The sequence below is a fragment of the Cherax quadricarinatus genome, chromosome 56 (assembly GCF_038502225.1).
Source record: "Cherax quadricarinatus isolate ZL_2023a chromosome 56, ASM3850222v1, whole genome shotgun sequence".
NCBI lineage: Eukaryota > Metazoa > Arthropoda > Malacostraca > Decapoda > Parastacidae > Cherax > Cherax quadricarinatus.
In genome coordinates, this window is record NC_091347.1 from 21,925,574 (window position 1) to 21,950,998 (window position 25,425).

At 46.4% G+C, this 25,425-nt stretch overlaps 1 protein-coding gene across 1 annotated transcript; it reads right to left on the minus strand.

Annotated features, from left to right (window-relative positions):
- Positions 1 to 549: 549 nt before the first annotated feature.
- On the minus strand, positions 550 to 2,744 carry LOC128700836 (trissin receptor). Its single transcript, XM_053794284.2, has 2 exons — positions 2,578 to 2,744; positions 550 to 2,004 (listed from the first exon to the last, which is right to left on the minus strand). Exons 1-2 carry the CDS (start codon positions 2,707 to 2,709, stop codon positions 1,003 to 1,005), a joined length of 1,134 nt encoding a protein of 377 aa, XP_053650259.2. The 5' UTR covers positions 2,710 to 2,744; the 3' UTR covers positions 550 to 1,002.
- Positions 2,745 to 25,425: the final 22,681 nt, after the last annotated feature.

The following is a 25,425-nucleotide window of genomic DNA, read 5'->3' on the forward strand; positions in this document are numbered from 1 at the left end:
TTAATTAGTAACTTTTTTTTAAAAAAAAAGTCATGATAGTATCGTTAAGAAACATTAATTTATGTAATGTGCTCGCTAGCTATAGAATAAATATCAACTGATGAGGTAAATACGATCAGCTGATGATGTAAACACGAACAGCTGATGTAAACAAGATCAATTGATGAGGTTAACACGATCAGCTGATATGATACGTACAGTTGAATAACTACAACAATCTTAGTTCCCACAAGTAATCTTCATAATTAAAAGTGTATGACTGACTCTTCGTACCTGACTGTATTATGTATTGTTCTCATGTACGAATGACTTTGTAGTTTTTGTTGTGATAGTGACAATAGTTACGGGATAGTTATGTTTACAGCGACCACTGGAATATGGAAACAATGGGATATGATTACCTGACATCAACTCTTAGAGTACTGAAACTGTCTTTCAGTTCTATAGTTCAATGATTTGAAGTTTATCAAATCTAAAGATCTTCAATACCAGAGAGTGAAAAACTCTCGGTATTTATCATAAATATGTCACAATAATAGTCGTATAAGCTCAAAAATAATGATCAGGAATCCTGCTCAAAATCTATCCTTTTTTCCTCCCCTCCCGCCGACCCTCGTAGACAGCGTTGCTGGGGGCAGTAGGACTGACCTTCCTCTTGTAAAGCCACAACATGACAAGGGAAACGGTGCGAGCGATCCTGGCATGGATCACTGGATCATTGTTGATCCTCGTGTACTCTCCACCCTCGTCACTCGACTCTAGCAGTTCGTCTTCTCCTATGTTCGACCACTAGTCACTCGACCCCAACGCTTCAAAGACCACTTCGCTCGACCCCTCCCCCATCACCACTTCTAGTTTAGAATGACTCTGCCCCTCCCCCGACAGGTGATGCTAGGAATGAAGTTGGGTGTTAGATAGGTATAAATGGGTATAGGATAGATTTTTGATAGGCGTGGGATATGTTAAGGATGGGTATAAGGACAAATGAGGGTTTTAGAGTAGTTACTGGGGGATGTGGGGTGAGTTGGAAGGAGTGTGGGCAGGATGTGGGGGAGTGTAGATAACGTGGTATGATGGATTTACCGGCGTGTGGTTGATAGGTTGCTGTGGGTTGATGTGAAGGTGGCGAGAGATGGGCGTGGGGGCGTGAGGCGGCGCAGACAGCGGTCCAGACGGGTGTCTGCGCCGCCCGCGGCGGGCGTAGCGAGTGAGCACGTCCCTGACGCATGCGCGGAAGTTGTGCGACATGAAGGAGTAGACAATGGGGTTGAGGGCGGAGTTGAGGTACATGAGAAGGTTGGAGATGGGCGTGAAGATGAGAGCAGCGTCGGTGGTAGCGTCGTAGGCGGGGTGGTAGTAGGTGAGCATCTTACGCAGGTGGAAGGGCAAATTACACACAGCGAAGCACAGCACCACAGCCACCAGCAGCTTCACCACCTTCCGCCAGGTGCGCAGCAAACGCTCCGTGTGGTAGGGACCTATAGGCATGTCAGCTGTCTGTCGCCATCGCCTCCGACGGCCTATGGCTGAATAGCAGCCTTGGGAACTGCTTGATGTTCCACCACTCTGCTGCCCACACCCTCCTCTCCTACCCTCCTCCTGGCACTTGTAGTTCTGTTGCTCCTTGGCCAGGTCATCCTTGAGGGCTGAGATGCAGCAGGGAGCTTTCTGGGGCGAGACGACGCCGTTTGAGGGGGTACTCCTCAAGACGCCGTTTAAGGGGGAACTCCTTAAGTTTCCGCGCGCCTCTTCCACCTGTCTGCCGTTAATCCAGAGGTACCTGCCGATGCGCCAGTATAGCAGCGACATGACGGTCAGCGGCATCACGTAGAGCAGCACGAAGTTGATGGTGTCGAAAGTGCGAGAGTCGTAGAGCTCGCGGTCTGCCAGACAGATGACTTCCGTGTAGCGAGCCCCCGGAAGCTCATGCGACGCCGCCCGGAAGTACAGGAGGCGCGGGCAGCAGTAGACACCGCTGCCGACCCACACCACCACCAGCGATACCTGTAATATAGCACCAACACCTGTAACACAGCACCAGCACCTGTAACACATCATAATGACATCTTCAAGACAGAACCACACACAAAACACACTCACAGACACATGCACACACATACAAACAAACACACAGAAGGGGATCAAAGTTGCAGAAGTTAAGCCTCGCTACTGTCTAGTGTTGGGAGAAAGCTGACAAGAGGACTACCTTGTGTGAGCAAGTCTCTCTCTCTCTCTCTCTCTCTCTCTCTCTCTCTCTCTCTCTCTCTTTCTCTCAGGATCAATATACAACAAAGACAACATTTTTTCTAGGCCCTTTTTACTAATTAACATTATTTTAATTCATTAAATAATCTTCTCTGCTAAATTATGTATACTAACAATGGAGGCTGATGTATACATGTGTGTGTGTGTGTGTGTGTGTGTGTGTGCGTGTGAAGTCTTACATATTTATTTATCCCAAATTGAATGACAGAACGTGACCTCTCACTGTCTATCAAGACGTCTGGCCTCTTGTAGAGTGATTTCTGATCTGCTACTGAAGGGTGACCTCTGACCTGCTACTGAAGGGTGACCTACCACAAGATTGCGGTGACTAAGGATAGTCTTGGCTCTGAAGGGACACATAATGGCCATGTATCTCTCGATACAGTTGACCACCAGTATCATGACGGAGGCTGTGTAGCTCAAGTAGTTGATAAAGTTGTACATCTTGCACAGGAAGTCTCCGAACACCCACCTGTACATGACAGAAGAATACGTGGTATTAGTCTCATGAAAGAGGGAAGTGGTAAAGAAGACTTCGACAGCCCCTGGGGACAGTAAATGAAACCTGGGAGGTTTAGTCCGTAGAGTTTCTTATAGTAGTAAAGTAAGTGAAACCTTGGTGGTTCAGTCCGTAGAGTTTCTTATAGTAGTAGTTTTTTATAGTAAGTGAAACCTGGGTGGTTCAACCGGCAGTGAGTGAGAGAGAGAGAGAGAGAGAGAGAGAGAGAGAGAGAATAATCAAGTCTGATCGGGGATGACCTCAGATCTGTACAGCGATATATAACACGAAGTTAAATTTGGGAGAAAGATGAAAAGGAAGGGAAAATACGAGACGGAGGGAGAAGGAAAGAAGGAAGTGCCAGTGTACATTTGTACAGCATTATCATGTCAACGAGATAAAGTCAGTTGATGAAATGAAAATGCTGGCCCACAGATGGCTCCAACTTCATCCTATTCCCTACTTGTATGTTTCATAACAATAAAAATGCTTTCAAATGAGCTGATGTAGGTAACAGCTCTTAGCTTGTCAATAGTTAGGAATCCTTAACCTGTAAACAGCTTGTCAATAAAGCTAGGGATCCCTAACCTAACCTTGTCAAACCCCGTGTAAAAAAATGCACTCATCTTTTAAAATCAAGATTCACTAATTAAGTAAAAGAATAACTGAAAATTGATCAGTTTCAGACATTCTGATCATATGTTTACCAGCTTAACACAACAGTGAAATAATGAACCAAGCACTGAATCACCCACCTTTTAACTAAAATATTACTGAATGTCCGTAAAGAGCACATCAGTCCTCAACACTGGTGATAAGAATATCCCTTGTTCTTAAATTAATAGAAGAAGCATGGGATTTTATGGGTGACACTGTAATGACATGAGAGATACCATGAAGCCTCGCCGTGTATCACTGGGAATGAAAATTTAGTCTAGATAACATATAGAGGGAGGCTAGGATAGCAGGAGGCTGTCTGTCCCCCAAACATCTACTATAGAGGATTAATCCCTGCACAGGTCGCTGTTGCCCAGCGGTGAGAGTAGCCACTCTCATTGCTGAGGTCCAGGTAATAAACCCAGGAGATTAGCATAATCTCTGGTCCTTCAGACTACTCTGTGTGTGTGTGTGTGTGTGTGTGTGTGTGTGTGTGTGTGTGTGTGTGTGTGTGTGTGTGTGTGTGTGTGTGTGTGTGTGTGTGTGTGTGTGTGTGTGTGTATGTGCGTGTGTGTGTGTATGTGTGTGTGTGTGTGTGTAAGTGTGTATATGGTGGGTAGTAGACGGGGGAGCCAGGCATCGAGAGAAACAAACACTCACGTCTGTGCCAGGTACTGCGACAGGTTCTGGTAGACACAGAAGACGGTGACGCAGAAATCAGCAATAGCCAGGTTGGTCAGGAAGAAGTTAGTGGTGGAGCGCATACGCGGGTGCACCCACATCACCACCAGCACCACCAAGTTACCTGTCGTGGATGACAACCATACTTAATACAGCGAGGGACAACATGTTACACTGATAATTATGGTAGTTAAAAGGCGCCTGAGTTTCCCTGTCTCCTAATATCATGTTTATTTTTTCCTCTAATCAGACCTCAACAATTGTGTTGTAGAGGTCTGAGCAAAGCTGAGACCTCTACAACACAATTGTCCTCAAATATTTGTTAAGTTATACCATGAATTAAGGAAAGATCCTGGACTTCACCTTACGAAAGCAGACAAAGCAAATGCAATAGTAATTATGGACAAGGTAGATTACAGGGAAAAAATAGCATATTACTAGAAAACAGGGGAGCTGACGTGCTCCTTAAGACCTGCTAAGAAGGAGATAAAGATAGAAGAAAAAGAAGAAAGAGAATAAGAATACTGATATGAACACCAGAGGAGAATATCGGGTAAAGCAGCTCCGCTGGTGGCAATATTATTGTCAATATTGTCCTCACAGCTGTCAAGGAGGTGGGGGAAACCATGAGCTTTTTTCATTTTCGCATGGGAAGGGGAAGGAAGGGGAGGGGTAAAGACCTCGGGAAAAAGGTGGTGAATATAACATCCCTACTCAATAACACTTGCAACATCAGCCTTACGTCTCCCACTTTTCCTCCCATGCCAACATCTTTCCACATCACTGCATGTATTGATGGCAGTTAGCTAGTAATCAGACGCCATCAAGCTCAACTCTCTAATTTCCAGGTAACTTCAAAGTCATCTTCGCTCCAAAGTTATAATTGAAGCATGACCATCGGGAGGGAGAAACAGATTATATCCTCCATATTTCCTCTTCTTTATCGCTCTAAGAATTGCTTGTCTTGTTTGATCAGGTAGTTGACTGCGGTTAGGCAACCAGTCTATCTCAGAGCCTGCAAGCTATCTCTGCCAGTCATTTAATGGGAAGTCGACGACCTTTGATTCGTAGGTTGACTAAAAGGCGCTGGGGCATACTGACCTCTCAGAAGGAAGGTTGGATACTTTAATTATTTACCTCGTTTATGGAACACTGTAGCTAGCCAGACCCTCTCAAGGAATCAGCTGGGTCACATCATACTTCTGATTAACATGTATTAATAAGTGTTTAGTCACTGAAACTGATAGAAGTCTCGCAGTTCACTAACCTTGATTTCTCTGTTCACGTAGGTACTGGCTTGTGTTTATGTCACTGTACACAGTGTACACAGCATAGGTCTATTGCTTCTCAGCATTGCAGACCACAGTGACCAGGATGCTACTAGTAACGAAAGACTGTCATCGAAAGATTATTTGTTTCCTGGCATATCATAAAATAGCTGTGACATGTGGCAAATGTCATTAATAGATGTTTCTGGCAGCCACAGCTCATTCAGCTCTTTGATGAGGGTACGTCCTCTAGCACTGACAACCTTGTTGAATGTGGGTGCTTACCTAAGTGCTGGAGCTGTCTGGTGTGTCAGAGTGAGGGTGATAAGCCTGGGTGAGATTTCCTTGCTCCTCCCTCTCCTGCCTGGGGCTGGCTAACACCACGACAGATTAATCTTTCTGTATGAGAGTAGTGTAACTGAAGATGTAAGAGAGAGCTTTCACACTCACCCGCTTCAAGCTCTATTCATCTTTTTTGTTCAACTGCTCCCTAACCACTGTATATATATATATATATATATATATATATATATATATATATATATATATATATATATATATATATATATATATATATATATATATATATATATATATATATATATATGCAAAACAACCACTCTGAAAGAATAGAGAAATTCCAAGCGCTTTCGTGACTACTCACATTATCAAGGAACTATGAAAGTGAAGCATCCAAGGAAGCTATATAAGGGGTATATATATATATATATATATATATATATATATATATATATATATATATATATATATATATATATATATATATATATATATATATATATATATATATATATATATATATATATATATAAATGTGCATATGTTCTGGTGAGTGTGCATGTGTGTACTCACCTAATCCTACTCACCTAATTGTTGTTGCAGGGGTCGAGACTCAGCTCCTGGCTCCGCCTCTTAACTGATCGCTACTAGGTCCTCTCTCTCTCTCTCTCTGCTCCCTGAGCTTTGTCATACCTCGTCTTAAAGCTATGTATGCTTCCTGCCTCCACTGTGTATGTGTGCGTGCGTGTTTAAGAGTGTATGTTAAGGCATCACAGTGTATACTCAAGCGTCGTGTATGACGTCGTTTGATACACAATAAATATTATACACGAGGGTTGAGAAAAACATCTCTGGAGAAGGAAGAGAACGTCTTGAACGTGCTGAACGTTTCGAACTTTTTCAACTTATTTCAAGAAGCACAGTGTTGTTGTATACTTCCAGTTATAGAACGTTTTCCACACACACACACACACACACACCCACACACACACACACACACACACACACACACACACACACACACACACACACACACACACACACACACACACACGCACACATACACACATACACACACACACGCACACACACACACACACACACACACACACACACACACACACACACACACACACACACACACATACACACACACACGCACACACACACACACATACACGCACATGTTTGTGGTCTGTAAACCGGACCCTAGAAAAAGTTTTGCCAGCAATGTTGCCAGCAGTGTTGCCAGCAGTGTTGCCAGCAGTGTTGCCAGCAGTGTTGCCAGCAGTGTTGCCAGCAGTGTTGCAACCAGTGTTGCCAGCAGTGTTGCAACCAGTGTTGCCACCAGAGTTGCCACCAGTGTTGCCACCAGTGTTGCCACCAGTGTTGCCAGCAGTGTTGCCAGCAGTGTTGCCAGCAGTGTTGCCAGCAGTGTTGCCAGCAGTGTTGCCAGCAGTGTTGCAACCAGTGTTGCCACCAGAGTTGCCACCAGTGTTGCCACCAGTGTTGCCACCAGTGTTGCCAGCAGTGTTGCCAGCAGTGTTGCCAGCAGTGTTGCAACCAGTGTTGCCACCAGAGTTGCCACCAGTGTTGCCACCAGTGTTGCCACCAGTGTTGCCACCAGTGTTGCCACCAGTGTTGCCAGCAGTGTTGCCACCAGTGTTGCCACCAGAGTTGCCACCAGTGTTGCCACCAGTGTTGCCACCAATGTTGCCACCAGTGTTGCCAGCAGTATTGCCAGCAGTGTTGCCACCAGTGTTGCCACCAGAGTTGCCACCAGTGTTGCCACCAGTGTTGCCACCAGTGTTGCCACCAGTGTTGACACCAGTGTTGCCAGGCACAATAACTGTCCTTTAATAAATAATAACCACAACCTTCAGGATATATTAAGGTCATCCTTATTCTCTTCCTCCTCTACCTCTTCCTCCTTCAGTTCTTCTTCCTTCACCTCACCTCTTACATTTCATCACATACTTCCATCTCTAGTGATGTCTTCTCCATCACAGTTATTCTCCTCCTTCTCTCTTATTCCAGAATACTGTTATGCTCTCTTCCCATTCCTCCTTCCTTCTACCTCCCTCCTTTCTCATTCCTTTCTCACCGGCTGTTCCATCCATATATCACTCAGTTCTCGCAGACACACACACGTAGGTGTGTGTGTGTGTGTGTGTGTGTGTGTGTGTGTGTGTGTGTGTGTGTGTGTGTGTGTACTCACCTAATTGTGGTTGCAGGGGTCGAGACTCAGCTCCTGGCCCCGCCTCTTCACTGATAGCTACTGGGTCCTCTCTCTCTCTGCTTCCTGAGCTTTGTCATACCTCTTCTTAAAACTATGTATGGTTCCTGCCTCCACTACTTCACTTGCTAGGCTATTCCACTTGCTGACAACTCTATGACTGAAGAAATACTTCCTAACGTCCCTGTGACTCGTCTGGGTCTTCAGCTTCCAGTTGTGACCCCTTGTCCCTGTGTCCCCTCTCTGGAACATCCTATCTCTGTCCACCTTGTCTATTCCCCGCAGTATCTTGTATGTCGTTATCATGTCTCCCCTGACCCTTCTGTCCTCCAGTGTCGTCAGTCCGATTTCCCTTAACCTTTCCTCGTACGACATTCCCTTGAGCTCTGGGACTAGCCTTGTTGCAAACCTTTGTACTTTCTCTAACTTCTTGACGTGCTTGACCAGGTGTGGGTTCCAGACTGGTGCTGCATACTCCAGTATGGGCCTACCATACACAGTGTACAGTGTCTTGAACGATTCCTTATTAAGGTATCGGAACGCTATTCTCAGGTTTGCCAGGCGCCCGTATGCTGCAGCGGTTATTTGGTTGATGTGTGCCTCCGGTGATGTGCTCGGTGTTATGGTCACCCCAAGGTCTTTCTCCCTGAGTGAGGTCTGTAGTCTTTGTCCACCTAGCCTATACTCTGTCTGCGGTCTTCTTTGCCCCTCCCCAATCTTCATGACTTTGCATTTGGCTGGATTGAATTCGAGAAGCCAGTTACTGGACCACATGTCCAGCCTGTCCAGGTCTCTTTGCAGTCCTGCCTCATCCTCGTCCGATTTAATTCTTCTCATCAACTTCACGTCATCTGCGAACAGGGACACTTCAGAGTCTATTCCTTCCATCATGTCGTTCACATATATCAAAAATAGCACTGGTCCTAGAACTGACCCCTGTGGGTCCCCGCTCGTAACAGGCGCCCACTGTGATACCTCTTCACGTACCATGACTCGTTGCTGCCTCCCTGTCAGGTATTCCCTTATCCATTGCAGTGCCCTCCCTTTTACATGCGCCTGATCCTCCAGCTTCTGCACTAATCTTTTGTGGGGAACTGTGTCAAAGGCCTTCATGCAGTCTAGGAAAACGCAATCTACCCACCCCTCTCTCTCGTGTCTTACTTCTGTTACCTTGTCATAAAACTCCAGGAGGTTTGTGATACAAGATTTGCCTTCCATGAACCCATGCTGGTTTTCATTTATAATCTTGTTCCTTTCCAGGTGTTCGACCACTCTCCTCCTGATAATCTTCTCCATGACTTTGCACACAATACATGTCAGCGACACAGGTCTATAGTTTAGTGCCTCGTTTCTGTTTCCTTTCTTAAATATGGGGACTACATTAGCTGTCTTCCATTTCTCAGGTAGTTGCCCAGTTTCAAGGGATGTGTTGAAGATTGTGGTTAGAGGCACGCACAGCATCTCCGCTCCTTCTCTAAGGACCCATGGGGAGATGTTGTCCGGTCCCATCGCCTTTGAGGTGTCAAGGTCACTTAAGAGCTTCTTCACCTCCTCCTCAGTTGTTAGTATGTCATCCAACACTTGTTGGTATATTCCCTCTTGATGTTCCCTTCTGTGCTGTCTTCCCACAGCCCTTCCCGTCTCTACTGTAAAAACTTCCTTAAATCTCTTGTTCAGCTCCTCACATACCTCCTGATCATTTCTTGTGAGTTCTCCACCTTCTGTCCTTAATCTGATCACCTGGTCTTTGACTGTTGTCTTCCTCCTGATGTGGCTATACAACAGTTTCGGGTCTTGATTCTCGATGCTATGTCATTTTCATACTGTCGCTGGGCCTCCCTCCTTACCTGAGCATACTCATTCCTGGCTCTGCGACTGATCTCCCTATTTTCGTGTGTTCTCTGCCTTCTGTACTTTTTCCATTCTCTATTGCACTTTGTTTTTGCCTCCTTACACCGTCGGGTAAACCAGGGGCTCGTTCTGGTCTTCCCATTGTTACTGTTGCCCTTGGGAATAAACCTTTCCACTGCCTCCTTGCATTTTGTTGTTACATATTCCATCATTTAAATTACTGGCTTTCCTGCCAGTTCTCTGTCCCACTGGACCTCCCGCAGGAAGTTCTTCAACCCTATGTAGTCCCCTCTTTTATAGTCAGGCTTTTCCCATTCAACTCCTGTTATTCTCTCCACTTGCAGCTCTACTATGTATTCAAAGCACAGAACCACGTGGTCGCTAGCTCCTAGGGGACTCTCATACTTGATGTCCTCAATGTCTGAGCTGCCCAGGGTGAACACAAGGTCCAATCTTGCTGATTCATCCTCCCCTCTCACTCTGGTAGTGTCCTTAACATGTTGGTGCATGAGGTTTTCCAGCACCACGTCCAACATCCTGGCTCTCCATGTTTCGGGACCCCCATGTGGCTCCAGGTTTTCCCAGTCAATCTCCCTGTGGTTGAAATCCCCCATAACCAGCAACTTTGCTCTGCGGGAGTGAGCTCTTCTTGCCACCTCAGCAAGTGTGTCCACCATTGCTCTGTTGCTCTCTTCATATTCCTCTCTTGGCCTCCTGCAGTTCTGTGGTGGATTATACATCACTTCAATGACCACTTTGTGTTCCCCAGCCTGAAGTGTACCTGCTATTTAGTCTCTTTCTCCCGTCTTATCTATGCCTTCCATTTTCTCGAATTTCCATCTGTTTTTTACGAGCAGAGCAACCCCACCTCCCCCCCTGCCCCTTCTATCTTTCCTCATGATCTGGTATCCTGGTGGGAAGATTGCATCTGTTATTGTCTCTGTGAGTTTTGTTTCTGTAACTGCTATGATGTCTGGGGACTTCTCATTGATTCTTTCTTGCCATTCCTCATGTTTATTCGTTAATCCATCTGCATTTGTGTACCAAACCTGCAACTTCTGTTCTAATACTGTAACTGTGGTGCGGGGGGTGGAAACAGAGGGATCGGTGTGTGATGGTTGGTTTGGATTGTTCAGTTGCCTTGGGGGTGTTGTGGCTGGAGTCCTTCTGCAGGTGTTTCTGGGGGGTGTGCTTGTCCTTCCATTTGATCCTGGGTTGTTCTGCTCTCCTTTTTCATTTCCTCCCATTTCTCCTTTCGTTTTTGAACTCTCTCTTTCATCGTCTTCCTTTCGTCCTGTGTTCTGTCTCGATCGAGGTACACACTCCGGAACTCCTGCTTGCCTCTCAGCCGTGCTTTCTCCTGCAGGATCATGGTTCGGGTTGATTCTGCCTTGAAAATTACATTGAGAGGCCGATTCCTTTTCTTTGTGAACCACCCAATTCTCCGAAAATTTGCCACCTGGGTCATGTCCCCCTCGCCTATCACCTTCATGATATCTTCAATCGCTTTTTTCTCCTCCTGCTTTCTTTCATCATAAGTTTCCCCTTTAGCTTCGTCTAGCCCATAGACAAACACGGATCTCTCCCTTTCCACCTCCCACTGTGACTTCCATTGCATCCTCTGATGTGTTTTAGTTCCTTCTCGTGGAGTGTTCCTTCCTTCAGTCCCTTCCCTAGTTATGGCCCCTATGCTTCTTGGTTTGTTCTTCCTGCTCACCTGTTCCTGGCCCCCACAGGTATCTGGTAAGGTCCTTGCAAATGTCTTAGTTCCTTCAATGTCTTCCAACCTCTCATTCTGTCCTAGTGTGCTCCCTGTCTTTGTTTTGGCCCCATGTGGGTTTGACAGGACCTCTGCATACAGTTTAGTTTCCATGCTTCCTTCAGACCTGCTGTCTGTGTTTGATGAGCCATTACCGATGCTACTTCTGTAATATCTTTGTCTCTGTGCTGTTTCAGATGTCTCAGCTCCTCTTCTAATCTCTCTATCTTGATTTCTGCTGCTGTGGCCTGTTGCTTCCACCTTCTGCATTCTGCTGCTAACCTCTCTTCCATCTTCCTTTCCAGCTCATCTAGTCTCCTTCCCCAGTCTTCCTCCCTTTTTTTGAGCTCTACCTCCCTTTCCTCCCTCCCAGATTCGTTCTTGGAGCCCCTTTTCCTCATCCTGGTTCTAGGTTCCCCCGTTGCTCCACAGAAGGGGGAACGGGTGGTTAGGGGGAGGGGAATAGATGGTTAGGAGGAGAGGGGACGGATGGTTGTTGGGGAGGGGGAGGATGGTTATTGGAGGGGTAGAGATAGTTGTGGGAGGGTGTTAGATGGTTTGAGAGAGAGAGGGGATGGATGGTTATGGGGGAGGGGGAGGATGGTTATTGGAGGGCGGGAGGTAGTTGGGGGGGTTAGACGGTTTAGGGAGGGGTTAGGTGGTTTGGGGGAGGGGTAGGTGGCTAAGGTGAGGTGGTTAGGGAAGGGGGAGAGGTGGTTAGGGGAGGGGGGGTACGTGTTTGTGTCAAGTGTTTGTGTCAAGTGGTGGAGGGTGTGTGTGGGTGTGGGTGTGTGGGTGTGTTAGTTACCATTTTGTCCTAGGCACATGTCGATTAGACTCTAGGCCTGTTGTAGGTGTGTGTGTGTGTGTGTTAGTTACCATTTTGTCCTAAGCACATGTCGATTAGACACTAGGCCTGTTGTAGGTGTGTAGGTGTGTGTGTGTGTGTGTGTGTGTGTGTGTGGGAGGCGGAGTAGGGGTCGTCCTCGAAAAGGTTGGAGGGAGGGGTAAAGTAGGTTTTGTGGGCGAGGGGCTTGGACTTTCAGCAAGCGTGCATGAGCGTGTTAGATAGGAGTGAATGGAAACAAATGGTTTTTGGGACCTGACGAGCTGTTGGAGAGGCAGCAGGGTAATATTTAGCGAAGGGAACCCGGTTATTTTTATACAGCCGGACTTGAGTACTGGAAATGGAAAGTACAATGTCTGCACTTTAAATGAGGTGTTTGGGATATTGGCAGTTTGGAGGGATATGTTATATATCTTTATATATGCTTCTAAACTGTTGTATCTGGGCGCCTCTGAAAAAACAGTGATCATGTATGAGTGAGGTGAAAGTGTTGAATGATGACGAAAAGTATTTTCTTTTTGGGGATTTTCTTTCTTTTTGGGTCACCCTGCCTCGGTGGGAGACAGCCGATTTGATATATATATATATATATATATATATATATATATATATATATATATATATATATATACATATATACATATATATATATATATATATATATATATATATATATATATATATATATATATATATATATATATATATATATATATACACATATATACATATATATATATATATATATATATATATATATATATATATATATATATATATGAAGGAGGGGTGTTAATGTTGCAGTTTAAACCTGTAGTGTAAAGCACACTTCTGGCAAGACAGTGATGGAGTGAATGATGGTGAAAGTTTTTCTTTTTCGGGCCACCCTGCCTTGGTGGGAATCGGCCAGTGTGATAATAAATAAATAATATATATATATATATATATATATATATATATATATATATATATATATATATATATATATATGCAAAACAACCACTCTGAAAGAATAGAGAAATTCCAAGCGCTTTCGTGACTACTCACATTATCAAGGAACTATGAAAGTAAAGCATCCAAGGAAGCTATATAAGTGGTCTGGTCGGCACCTCACTATCAGATCCCACAACGGTTTAAACACGTGACGCGCGGCGAGCCAACTTGGATAGGTCCTTGGCACAACTCACCCCACAAACTATTCTACCCAAGAAATAAGAAATTTTAAAGATTATTTGTCCAGTGTATTATTAAATTCTTCCCAAATTCTATTAATTATAAATGGATCTAATTTATATAAACCAAAGGAAATATTCATATTATTGTCAAAACTGCTTTTTATGAAACAAGATTCAATTATATTCCTGTCGACCATGGACTTGCTTGATACTACTTTCTCAACTTTTTGAAAATCAATTGGATGGTTAAAATCTCTTACATGAATAAATAGAGCATTGGAATCTTGTCCAGTTCTAATGTTATATTTATGTTGTTTTAATCTTAGTTCGAGATTTTTACCAGTTTGACCGTAATAAACTTTATCGCAAATTTTACAAGGAATCTTATAGACACATCCATCAGCATTTTGGGGGGAATTCTTTATCAAAAGTTTTTTTACTGTATCGAGATTTTTGAATACAACTTTAATATTAAAAGTCTTAAGAAGAGAAGGCATATCAACCAAGTTTTCATGGTAAGGGAGAACCAACATATTTTTATTTGAATAAGGCTGGTTGTCCCTTTTTGGATTGTAAAAAGTATTTCTGGCAACTTTAAAAGATTTATCAATTACATTTCTTGGGTATTTTAAATCATTACCTATTTCATAAATTTTGGATATTTCCTCATCTATGAACTCAGGACTACAAATTCGTAAAGCTCTCAGAAACATTGATGAGAAAACAGACAGTTTGACTCTATCTTGATGCGAGGAATAATAGTGGACATAGGAACAGTTATTAGTAGGTTTTCTGTAAATTTTAAATTTGAATTCATTATTACCCTTAATAATTAAAACATCTAGAAAAGGCAATGAGTTATTTTCTTCAAATTCAACAGTAAAGTTTATTGAATGGGCTAAGCTATTTAATTTTCCAAGGAAATGGTGTATATCTACATTTTTGGGCATAAGACACAAAATATCATCAACATATCTGAACCATTTAGCTCTATTAGGGAGGATTGTGTTAAGTAACCTTGTTTCAAAAAATTCCATGTATGTTACTATGCATATTCTGAAATCACCTGTTTACTGTGATCTTATTGCATATATATATATATATATATATATATATATATATATATATATATATATATATATATATATATATATATATATATATATATATATATATATATATATATATATATATATATATATATATATATATATATATATATACATATATATATATTTATGAATTTCCAAAAGGTGTGGTGTGTGTGTTGGGTTTGTGTTGGGGTGTGTGTGGGGGTTTCAAGGGTTTTTGGTTGTTTGGGTTGTGTTTTGTTGTGTTGTGGGTGGGTGGGGGTGGGTGGTGGGTGGGTGTTGGTGGTGGTGGTGGTGGGTGGGGGGGGGGGGTTTGGGGGGTTGGTGGGTGGGTGTTGGGTGGGGTTAATGGGGTTTGGTTTTGGGGGTTTGGTGTTTTGGGGTGTTTTTTTTTGTGTTTTTTTTTTTTTTTTTTTATATATGTTTTTTGGTGTTTGGTGTTTTTGTATGGTATGTATGTTGTTGTATTTAAAAATTTTATTGGTGTTTTTTTTTTTTTGTTGGGTAAAACCCGAAAACCCTGAAAATTTTCTGTGTGGAAAGTGAAAAATTTTTAGTATTGTGTGGTGAAAGTTTTTTTTTTTTTAATTGGTTTTATGGTGGGGGGGGTTTTTGTTTTGAGGGGGGGGGGGGTGGGGGGTTGGGGTGGGAGGTGGGGTGGGGGTGGGGGTGGTTGGGGTTTTGCAGGGGTGGGGTGGGGTGGGGGGGTTGAGGGGGTGTTGGGGGTAAAATTTTGGTGTTTAAGGGAGGGGTGGGGGGGTGGGGGTTTGGGGTGGTGGGGGGGTGGGGGGGTGAGGTTTGGGGGGTTGGGGGGGGGGTGGGGGGGGTGGGGGGGTATTGGGGGGTTTGGGGGTGGGGAATGGGGGTGGTGTTTGGTGGGGGGGTGGGGGGTGGGTGGTAGGTTTGGGGGGGTTGGGAGGTGTGGGGGTGGGGTTTTGGTTTGGTGGTTGGGGGTGGTGGGGGTTTGGGGGTTGGGTGAGTTTGGTGGGTGTTGGGGGGGTGGTGGGGTGGTGGGGTGGGGGGGGTGGGGGTGGGGGTGGTGGGGGGTGGGGGGTGGGGTGGTGGTGGGGTGGGGGGTGGGGGTGGGGGGGTGGGGTTGGTTTTGGGGGTTTTGGTGGTTTTTTTTTTGGGGGGTTTTTGGGTTTTTTTTTTTTTTTTTTTATTTTGGGGGGGTGGGGGTTTGGTGGTTTGGGGGTGGTGAGTGGTTGGGGTTGGTTGGTTTTTTTTTTGGGGGTGGTTTTTGGGGGTATTTGGGGGTTGGGGTTGGGGGTTTGGTTTTTGGGGTTGGGTTTTGGGGGTTTGGTAGTGTGGTGGTGGGGGTGGTGGTGGTGGTGGTGGTGGGGGTGGTGGTGGGTGGTGGTGGTGGTGGTGGTGGTGGTGGTGGGGGGGTGGTGGTGGTGGTGTGGTGGTGGTGTGGTGGTGGGGGTGGTGTGGTGGTGGTGGTGGTGGTGGTGGTGTGGTGGTGGGGTGGTGGGGGGTGGTGGTGGTGGTGGTGGTGGTGGTGGTGGGGGTGGTGGTGGTGGTGGGGGGTGGTGTGGTGGTGGTGGGGGGTGGGGGTGGTGGTGGTGGTGGGGTGGTGGTGGGGTGGTGGTGGTGGTGGTGGTGGTGGTGGGGGTGGTGGTGGTGGTGGTGGTGGTGGGGGTGGTGGTGGGGGTTTTGGGGGTTGGTGGGTGGGGGGTGGTGGTGGGTTGGTGGTGGTGGTGGTGGTGGGGGGGTGGTGGTGGGTGGTATTTGGTTTTGGGGGTTGGTGGTGTTGGTTGGGGTTTGGGCTCTGGGAAAATCCTGTCTTTTCCCCCTTTAATTCCCTCAGTATTTTTTTAAGTCTTATCATGTCCCCTCTCTCCTGTTCCCCGTGTCGTCAGGTTGATTTCCCTTAACCCTCCTCAAAGGGCATCCTCTTAACTCTAAAATAAGTGCCTGCCCTGGGATAGTGAGGATGACAGTCCTGGGGGTGAGAAGTAAATGCCTGCACCTGAAGGATGATGAGGATTTAAAACCTGGGGGGGGAAATGTTGCACTCAAGGATGGGAGGATGTTACAGTCCTGGAAGTGGAAGCGTGTTTTATTCGAAGGGGTGGTAGGGGTTTAATCCTGAGGGGGGAAGTACAGTGCTTTCTGGGTTGGGGGGATTTACAGTCCTGGAAATGGGAAGTACAATGCCTACTCTGAAGGGTAGTGAATGTTAAATCTGGGTGGGGAAAACGTGCCTGCCTCTGAAGGGTGAGTGAGGGGGTTACATCCTGGGGGTGGGAATACATCCTCCCCGAAAGGGGTGGGGAGGGGTTGTTTTAAATCCTGATTGGGGGGTTTTAACCCCTTTTAAATTTTCTGAAAGGGAATGAGGATTTTGTACAGGTGGGAAGTACATGCCTGTTCTGAAGGATGAGTGAGGATGTTCAGTCCTGGAGGTGGGAAAAAACAACCCCCCCATGGGGAAAGGGTGGTAGGATGTTACAGTACTGGGTTGGAGATACAGTGCCTGTTCAAGGATGGTGGGGATGTTAATCCTGGGGTGGGAAAACAAGTTGCACTCTGAAGGATGAGGGATGTTCTGTACTGGAGGTGGGGGTGATGCCTCTCTAAAGGGTGGGGGGATGACAGTCCTGGAGGGGGGAAATACAATGCCTGCACTCTGAAGGATGAGTGAGGATGTTACAGTACTGGAGGGGGGCAGTGCCTGCTCCTGAAGGATGAGTGGGATTTACCGTCCCCGGATGGACAATTTTCCTCAAGGAGAAATGAGGGTGTTACAGTACTGGAGGGGGAAATACAGTGCCCCCTGAAGGATAGTGAGGGTGTTACAGTCCCGGAGGTGGGGAAATACAGTGCTTTCACTCTGAAGGATGAGGAGATTTAAGTCCTGGGGGTGGGAAGAAGTGCCTGCACTCTAAGGGTAGAAAGGGTTTTACAGTCCTGGAGGTAAAATCAGGGTTGCACCCGAAGGAGAGGGGATGTTACAGTCCTGGGGGTGGGGGTCAGTGCCTTTTGGAGTGGGAAAAGTACGACCCAGGTGGGAGGTACAAAAATTTAGGTGGGAAGAAGGTTTCCCTGGAGGTGGGAAAAGGGTTTCACTCTGGGGGGGTGGGAAGACAGTGCTTGCCCTGGAAATGGGGAAATACAGTGCTTGCATTGGAGGTGGGGCCGCTTCCTCGATGTGGGAAGCAGTGCTTGCCCTGGATGGGGACAGGGTTGCACCTGGAGGTGGGAAGTACAGTGCTTGCACTCTGGAGGTGGGAATCAGTACTTGCCCTGAAGGATGAGGAGGTTCACAGTACTGGAGGTGGGAATCATGCCCCTATGAAGACAGTCTTCACCTGAAGTTGGGGAGGTTTCACCGGGGGGGGGCCCCGTGCCCCAGGGGGGAAGTCAGTGCTTGCACCTGGGGGTGGGGAAATACAGGTTTCACCTGGGGTGGGGACAGGTTTTCACCTGGGGGGGAGTACAGTGCCCCTGGGGGTGGGAAAAGTGCTTGCACTTGGAGGGGGGAAAACGGGGCTTGCACCTGGAGGTGGGAAGCAGTGCTTGCACCCGGAGGTGGGAAAAGGGGCTTGCACCTGGGGGTGGGAATCAGTGCTTGCCCGGGGTGGGGCGTGCTTGCACCTGGAGGGAAGTACAGTGCTTGCACCTGGAAATGGGAAGTAAGTGCTTGCACCTGGGAAATGGGGAAATGGCTTCCCTGGGTGGAAAAACGTGCTTGCACCTGGGGGTGGGGAAAACGTGTTGCACCTGGGGAATGGGCTTCACCTGGAGTGGGAAACATGTTTCCCTCAGGGGGGAAAACAGTGCTTGCACTCTGGAGGTGGGAAGAAGTGCCACTCTGGAGGGGGGAAACAGGCTTCCCTGGGTGGGAAGTACGGCTTGCACCTGGGGGTGGGGAAAACGGGGCTTGCACCTGGAGGGGGGAGCAGGCTTGCACCTGGAGTTGGGAGGGGCTTGCACTCTGGAGTGGGAAAACAGTGCTTCACCTGGAAGTAATTCTTGCCCTCTGGAGGTGGGGAAATACGGGGCTTGCACCTGGAGGTGGGAAATACGTGCTTGCCCTGGGGGTGGGGCAGTGCTTGCACCTGATAAAACAGTGCTTGCACTCTGGAGGTGGGAAGACGTGCTTGCACCTGGGTGGGAAGCCCGGTTCCCTGGAGGTGGGGAAAACAGGTTTCACTCTGGAAGGGGGGAATACAGTGCTTGCACCTGGGGGTGGGAAGTACGTGCTTGCCCTGGAGGTGGGGAAATACGGGGGCCCCCTGGAGTGGGAAGTACAGTCTTGCACCCGGGGGTGGGGAAAAAGGGGCTTGCACCTGGGGGTGGGGAAAAGGGGCTTGCCCTGGAGGTGGGGAAATACAGTGCACTCGGGGTGGGGAAAACAGTGCTTGCACCTGGGTGGAAGTACAGTGCTTGCACCTGGAGGTGGAAGTACTTTGCACCCGGGGGTGGGGTACAGTGCTTGCACCTGGGGGGGGACAGTGCTTGCACCTGGGGGTGGGGAAAACAGTGCTTGCACCTGGGGTGGGGAATCATTTTCACCTGGAGGTGGGGTAAGTTTGCACTCGGAGTGGGAAGACAGTGCTTGCACCTGGGGGTGGGAAGACGGTGCACTCTGGAGGTGGGAGTACGTGCTTGCACTCTGGAGGTGGGAAGCTTGCCCTGGAGGTGGGGAAAACGGTTTTCCTGGAGGGGGGAAGTCGTGGCACCTGGGGTTGGGGGTACGGGTTTCCCTGGAGGTGGGAAGTAAGGCTTGCACCTGGAGGGGGGAAAACAGGCGCACTCTTGGGGGGGGGAAGGGCCCCGGGGGGGAATCAGGTGCCCAGGGGGGAAGCAGTGCTTACCTGGAGGTGGGGAATCGGCTTGCACTCTGGGGGGAAGTACAGGCTTGCACCTGGAGGTGGGGAAAACTGTTGCACTCTTGGGGGGGAAAACAGTGTTCACTCTAGGTGTACAGTGCCACTCTGAGTGGGAAGTAAATGCTTGCACCTGGGTGGGAAATACAGGCTTGCACTCTGGAGGGGAATACAGGCTTTCCTCTGGGGGTTGGAATTTGGGTTGCACTCTGGAGGTGGGAAGTACGGTGCTTGCACTCTGGAGGTGGGAAGTACAGTGCTTGCACTCTGGAGGTGGGAAGTACAGTGCTTGCACTCTGGAGGTGGGAAGTACAGTGCTTGCACTCTGGAGGTGGGAAGTACAGTGCTTGCACTCTGGAGGTGGGAAGTACAGTGCTTGCACTCTGGAGGTGGGAAGTACGGTGCTTGCACTCTGGAGGTGGGAAGTACGGTGCTTGCACACTTTCATCAAAACACCTACTGAGTGAATTATCGTAAATGCATTTCCTCTTATGTATAATTCCACTATTAGTAGTATTAGTAGCAGTAATACAAAGAGCGTAATAAAGAAACCGCTTGTGACGTCACAACTCACAAAAACGGGCCACAAAATCCGGATGTAGATCCTCATCACGTACCAACATGTCGTGATGACGTAGGTAAACAATAGCCATCTATACCTGTTCCTTTCTTGTTTACCTTTCGTACGACACAGGTCCACTGTTTTTCTAGTTTAATTTATCTATTCTTAAATGGTAGTTTAGCTTGTATGGGCTATTTATAGGGAAATAAACAGCTGAACAACTAAGGAAGCTACTTAAATGATTGGTATATAGAGTAATTGAGTTGTTACCTGTCTATATATTATTTCTTTGGTTGAGATAACTTACCCACGAAGCCAGTGATAAAGACTACAGTATAGAGGGATATCAATACTGCTCTCACGTCTCCCCTGTCGAAGAGGAAAATGTCTGCTTCTTTGTCTTCTCTTGCCGAGGCGTCCAGCTGGTCCAGGCAGGTAGTGGTGATACTGGTGGTGGTGGTGGTGGTGGTGTTATTGGTGGTGATGATGGTGGTGGTGAGAGAGGACCAAGAGGCGTAGGAGGTCGTGGTGATTAGTGGGTGAAGTTGGCCTCTAGCTCTTGGAATGGGTCGTGTCTAAGACGCCAGGCTCTACACTCATGATGCATTAACCTCACAGCGGTTGTTGTTGCTGCTGCTCCAGCTGCTTGTATTGCTGCAGCTGATGTTACTGTTGCAGCTGCTACAACTGTTCTGTGTTTTATTTCGCCACTAGTCGTATTTTGTTTCTGCTGCTGCTGCTGTTGCTGCTGCTACTTCTGCTACTGCTAATTCAGCTGTTGTGCTAATATCTGCTGTTTCTAATCTCATTTTTGAGATAAACATACATACATACATACATCTCGCTGGGGGACAGAGATTCATACAGTCTCTCACCATCCTCAGATCGAACTTGGGTGCCTTCTCTTCTTCCACAGGGGCTGTATGACTCCTGTAGATTTAGCGCTCTCTCTTGATTGAAATAGTAGATTAACGGTAGAGTGGCAACGACTGACTGCTGTTTGTCCCGTTAGTTGCCTGTTGTTGATGGTGCAGCCGTGTGAATAGGTCAGGACTCCCTCCTGTTTGTCACTTAATTTCTGCTGTGAGCCATTTAATTAGACGAGTGATTAGTTAGCTTGTCAGGCAATGGCCTTTATAACATTGGGATTTAATATTGGTGTGTGTGTGCGAGTTTAAAACACTGGGATTTTGTAACCGTGGTTTTTATTAAAACACTGCTCACAGAGTTATCACATGGTCACTGCTCACAGAGTTATCACATGGTCACTGCTCACAGAGTTATCACATGGTCACTGCTCACAGAGTTATCACATGGTCACTGCTCACAGAGTTATCACATGGTCACTGCTCACAGAGTTATCACATGGTCACTGCTCACAGAGTTATCACATGGTCACTGCTCACAGAGTTATCACATGGTCACTGCTCACAGAGTTATCACATGGTCACTGCTCACAGAGTTATCACATGGTCACTGCTCACAGAGTTATCACATGTTCACTGCTCAAACCCAGACACTGCTTGCAGTCACTGCATCAGATGATCCAGTTTCGACTCTGCTGTGTCACATCACTGAGAAAAAGACGACCTTCTGCGTCATGGGACAAACTGCAGTGACTTGTGTCAGTTAAAATCTTAAGAGTCACTCTCTACTGCCTCTCACTCGGGCGCACACACCCGCTGCTTCTGAAAATAAATTGAAATGCGTTAGTGATTATAATTATGAGAAAGCTTATTTAAATCCAGATTTCTTGAGCCAGACACTGGGATGCTCCAACAGGCTTCTCAGCCACATCAATTCCTGCCCTAACAACTATGAGCAGTAACACTGGGCTGGCTCAGTAGTGGAGTATACCTGGAGATGCCTGGAGAGGGTTTACGGGGGTCAACGACCCAGCTGCCCGGTCTGAGACCGCTCTCAGAATATAGTCTCGAGAATGCTGGAAATTGTATCGAGAGAGGAGTTTGTCTTCTGGCAGTGAGAGCTCCTCATGCTAGGGATTTTCTATTGGCTGTCCATGAATTCTTTTAATCTTGTCGGCTCTATCGTAGGTGTATCTGTGAGAGGGAGAGAGAGAGAGAGAGAGACAGAGACAGAGACAGAGACAGAGACAGAGACAGAGACAGACAGACAGACAAACAGACAGACAGACAGACAGACAGACAGACAGACAGACAGACAGACAGACAGACAGACAGACAGACAGAGACTTGGTTCAGCTTATAGACGATGTGAGAGGTGGTAAAGTAGCTTTGGTAAGGGGTGGATGAAGCAGGTGTGTGGAGCAGTAATGGACATCACAACCAGAGGAAAGGCAACTACGAGCCAAGATAAGAGAGAAGACAAGTACGACTTTCCCTCACAAGACAACGACTCTCCCTCACACCATTTAAAGCGCTTAAAGCAGGGGGAATATATTGGATACCTTGATGGACACTGATATTTTTTCAACTCTGAGAGTGCAAACTATATATATATATATATATATATATATATATATATATATATATATATATATATATATATATATATATATATATATATATATATACATATATATATATATATATATATATATATATATATATATATATATATATATATATATATATATATATATATATATATATATATATATGAGAAAGAGAGAGACAGCTAGAAGTAAGCTTCTGTATCACAAGACGGGCAGCCAGCAGCAACTTCACTCTGGCTGTACCCTTCTCAAGAACATCACTTCATTTGAGATCTTATATCCCCAGGATGACTCGAGTATGGAACACATTCGTACAGCATAATGATGTCAACGAGATAAAGTCAGTTGCTGGCCCACAGATGGCTCCAACTTCATCCTGTTCCCTGCTTGTATGTCTCATAAAAATAAAAATGCTTTCAAATGAGCTGATGTAGGTAACAGCTCTTAGTTTGTTAATAAAGTTAGGGATCCTTAACTTGTAAATGAAGTTAGGGATCTTTAAGCTAACCCTGTGGAGAGATTTATTATTAAATATTAGCCGGTATTCTCCCGGCCCGGGCCTTTTCCAAGTGGTGGCCCGGCCTTGACTCCCTCTTTAGGGAGTGTCTGAGACCTAAGTCTCCCATGGGAGGAGGCACAACCACCTCCTCATCTTTGGGACCAACTGTCCCCAGGCCTAGCCACAAGCTAGGCCTCTCTGGTCTGCCATCCCCGCCCCAAGGGGGCAAATGGGAATGACAGTCTTATGAGCTAAAGGCTCGGGCTCAGGCACCTACCCTACCCTAGAAGGGTTAGGCATGGTGTCGATGCTGTGGAGAGAGAGAGAGAGAGAGAGAGAGAGTTGGATAATGTTTTGACTACGATACAGTAATGTTATATAAATATGTATCAAATTAATTGCTATATTTCAATGAGTTACATAAACAGATTACATTTTTTATTTTAAAAAAAAATAGAAAGAAGGTAATTAAATATTTTTCTAAATGGAGCATTAGAAATGTTAATGTTATTTGTGTGATTAGCATGTGTAATGAGGCGCTGGAGTATATATGTGTATGTATGTATAGATGGATGTTTGTATGTATGTATTTACGTTTGTTAATTTGCAAAGAGTCACAGTTATGATTCTTGGTAATTAATTTATATATAGCGATTATTGAAGCCTATCACACACACACACACACACACACACACACACACACACACACACACACACACACACACACACACACACACACACACACACACACACACACACACACACACATATTCTTGGACTGCAAGAAGGCGTTTGACACAGTTCCACACAAGAGATTGGTGCAAAAACTGGAGGACCAAGCAGGGATAACAGGGAAGGCACTACAATGGATCTGGGAATACTTGTCAGGAAGACAGCAGCGAGTCTTGGTACGTGGCGAGGTGTCAGAGTGGGCACCTGTGACCAGCGGGGTCCCGCAGGGGTCAGTCCTAGGATCAGTGCTGTTTCTGGTATTTGTGAATGACATGACGGAAGGAATAGACTCTGAGGTGTCCCTGTTTGCAGATGACGTGAAGTTGATGAGAAGAATTCACTCGATCGAAGACCAGGCAGAACTACAAAGGGATCTGGATAGGTTGCAGACCTGGTCCAGCAATTGGCTCCTGGAGTTCAATCCCACCAAGTGCAAAGTCATGAAGATTGGGGAAGGGCAAAGAAGACCGCAGACGGAGTACAGTCTAGGGGGCCAGAGACTACAAACCTCACTCAAGGAAAAAGATCTTGGGGTGAGTATAACACCAGGCACATCTCCTGAAGCGCACATCAACCAAATAACTGCTGCAGCATATGGGCGCCTAGCAAACCTCAGAACAGCATTCCGACATCTTAATAAGGAATCGTTCAGGACCCTGTACACCGTGTACGTTAGGCCCATATTGGAGTATGCGGCACCAGTTTGGAACCCACACCTAGCCAAGCACGTAAAGAAACTAGAGAAAGTGCAAAGGTTTGCAACAAGACTAGTCCCAGAGCTAAGAGGTATGTCCTACGAGGAGAGGTTAAGGGAAATCAATCTGACGACACTGGAGGACAGTAGAGATAGGGGGACATGATAACGACATACAAAATACTGAGAGGAATTGACAAGGTGGACAAAGACAGGATGTTCCAGAGATTGGACACAGTAACAAGGGGACACAGTTGGAAGTTGAAGACACAGATGAATCACAGGGATATTAGGAAGTATTTCTTCAGCCACAGAGTAGTCAGTAAGTGGAATAGTTTGGGAAGCGATGTAGTGGAGGCAGGATCCATACATAGCTTTAAGCAGATGTATGATAAAGCTCACGGTTCAGGGAGAGTGTCCTAGTAGCGATCAGTGAAGAGGCGGGGCCAGGAGCTCGGACTCGACCCCCGCAACCTCAACTAGGTGAGTACAACTAGGTGAGTACACACAAACACACACACACACAAACACACACACACACACACACACACACACACACACACACACACACACACACACACACACACACACACACACACACACACACACACACACACACACACACACACACACACACACACACACACACACACACACACACATCTATACTTCAAGTGTTAATTAACTAGCGTCAGCGTGGTATAGAACGAGTGCCAATAGGTAGTAATAGCACCACTTGCACTTGTCTTCCTAGCCCGTGTTTGTCGCCTTATTGGTAGAGGCAGTGCCATCACACTGATGATTATCTCTCAGGTGAGACACTCACCTGCCTCTCATTCCCCAGGTGCTCTGGTACCCCCGTACAGGCTTAGCGCTTCACCAGGAAGAGGAGGGTGTGTGTACTCACCTATTTGTGGTTGCAGGGGTCGATTCACAGCTCTTGGCCTCGCCTCTTTGCTGGTCGCTACTATGTCCACTCTCTCTCTACTCCATGAGCT

Bases quoted from the DNA above. Each gene is read 5' to 3' on its own strand.
- LOC128700836 (XM_053794284.2), bottom strand. From the start codon at position 2,709: ATGTACAACTTTATCAACTACTTGAGCTACACAGCCTCCGTCATGATA. The intron at 2,005-2,577 runs GTAGGTCACCCT...GCTATATTACAG, and splicing joins TTAGTCACCGCAATCTTGTG to GTATCGCTGGTGGTGGTGTG.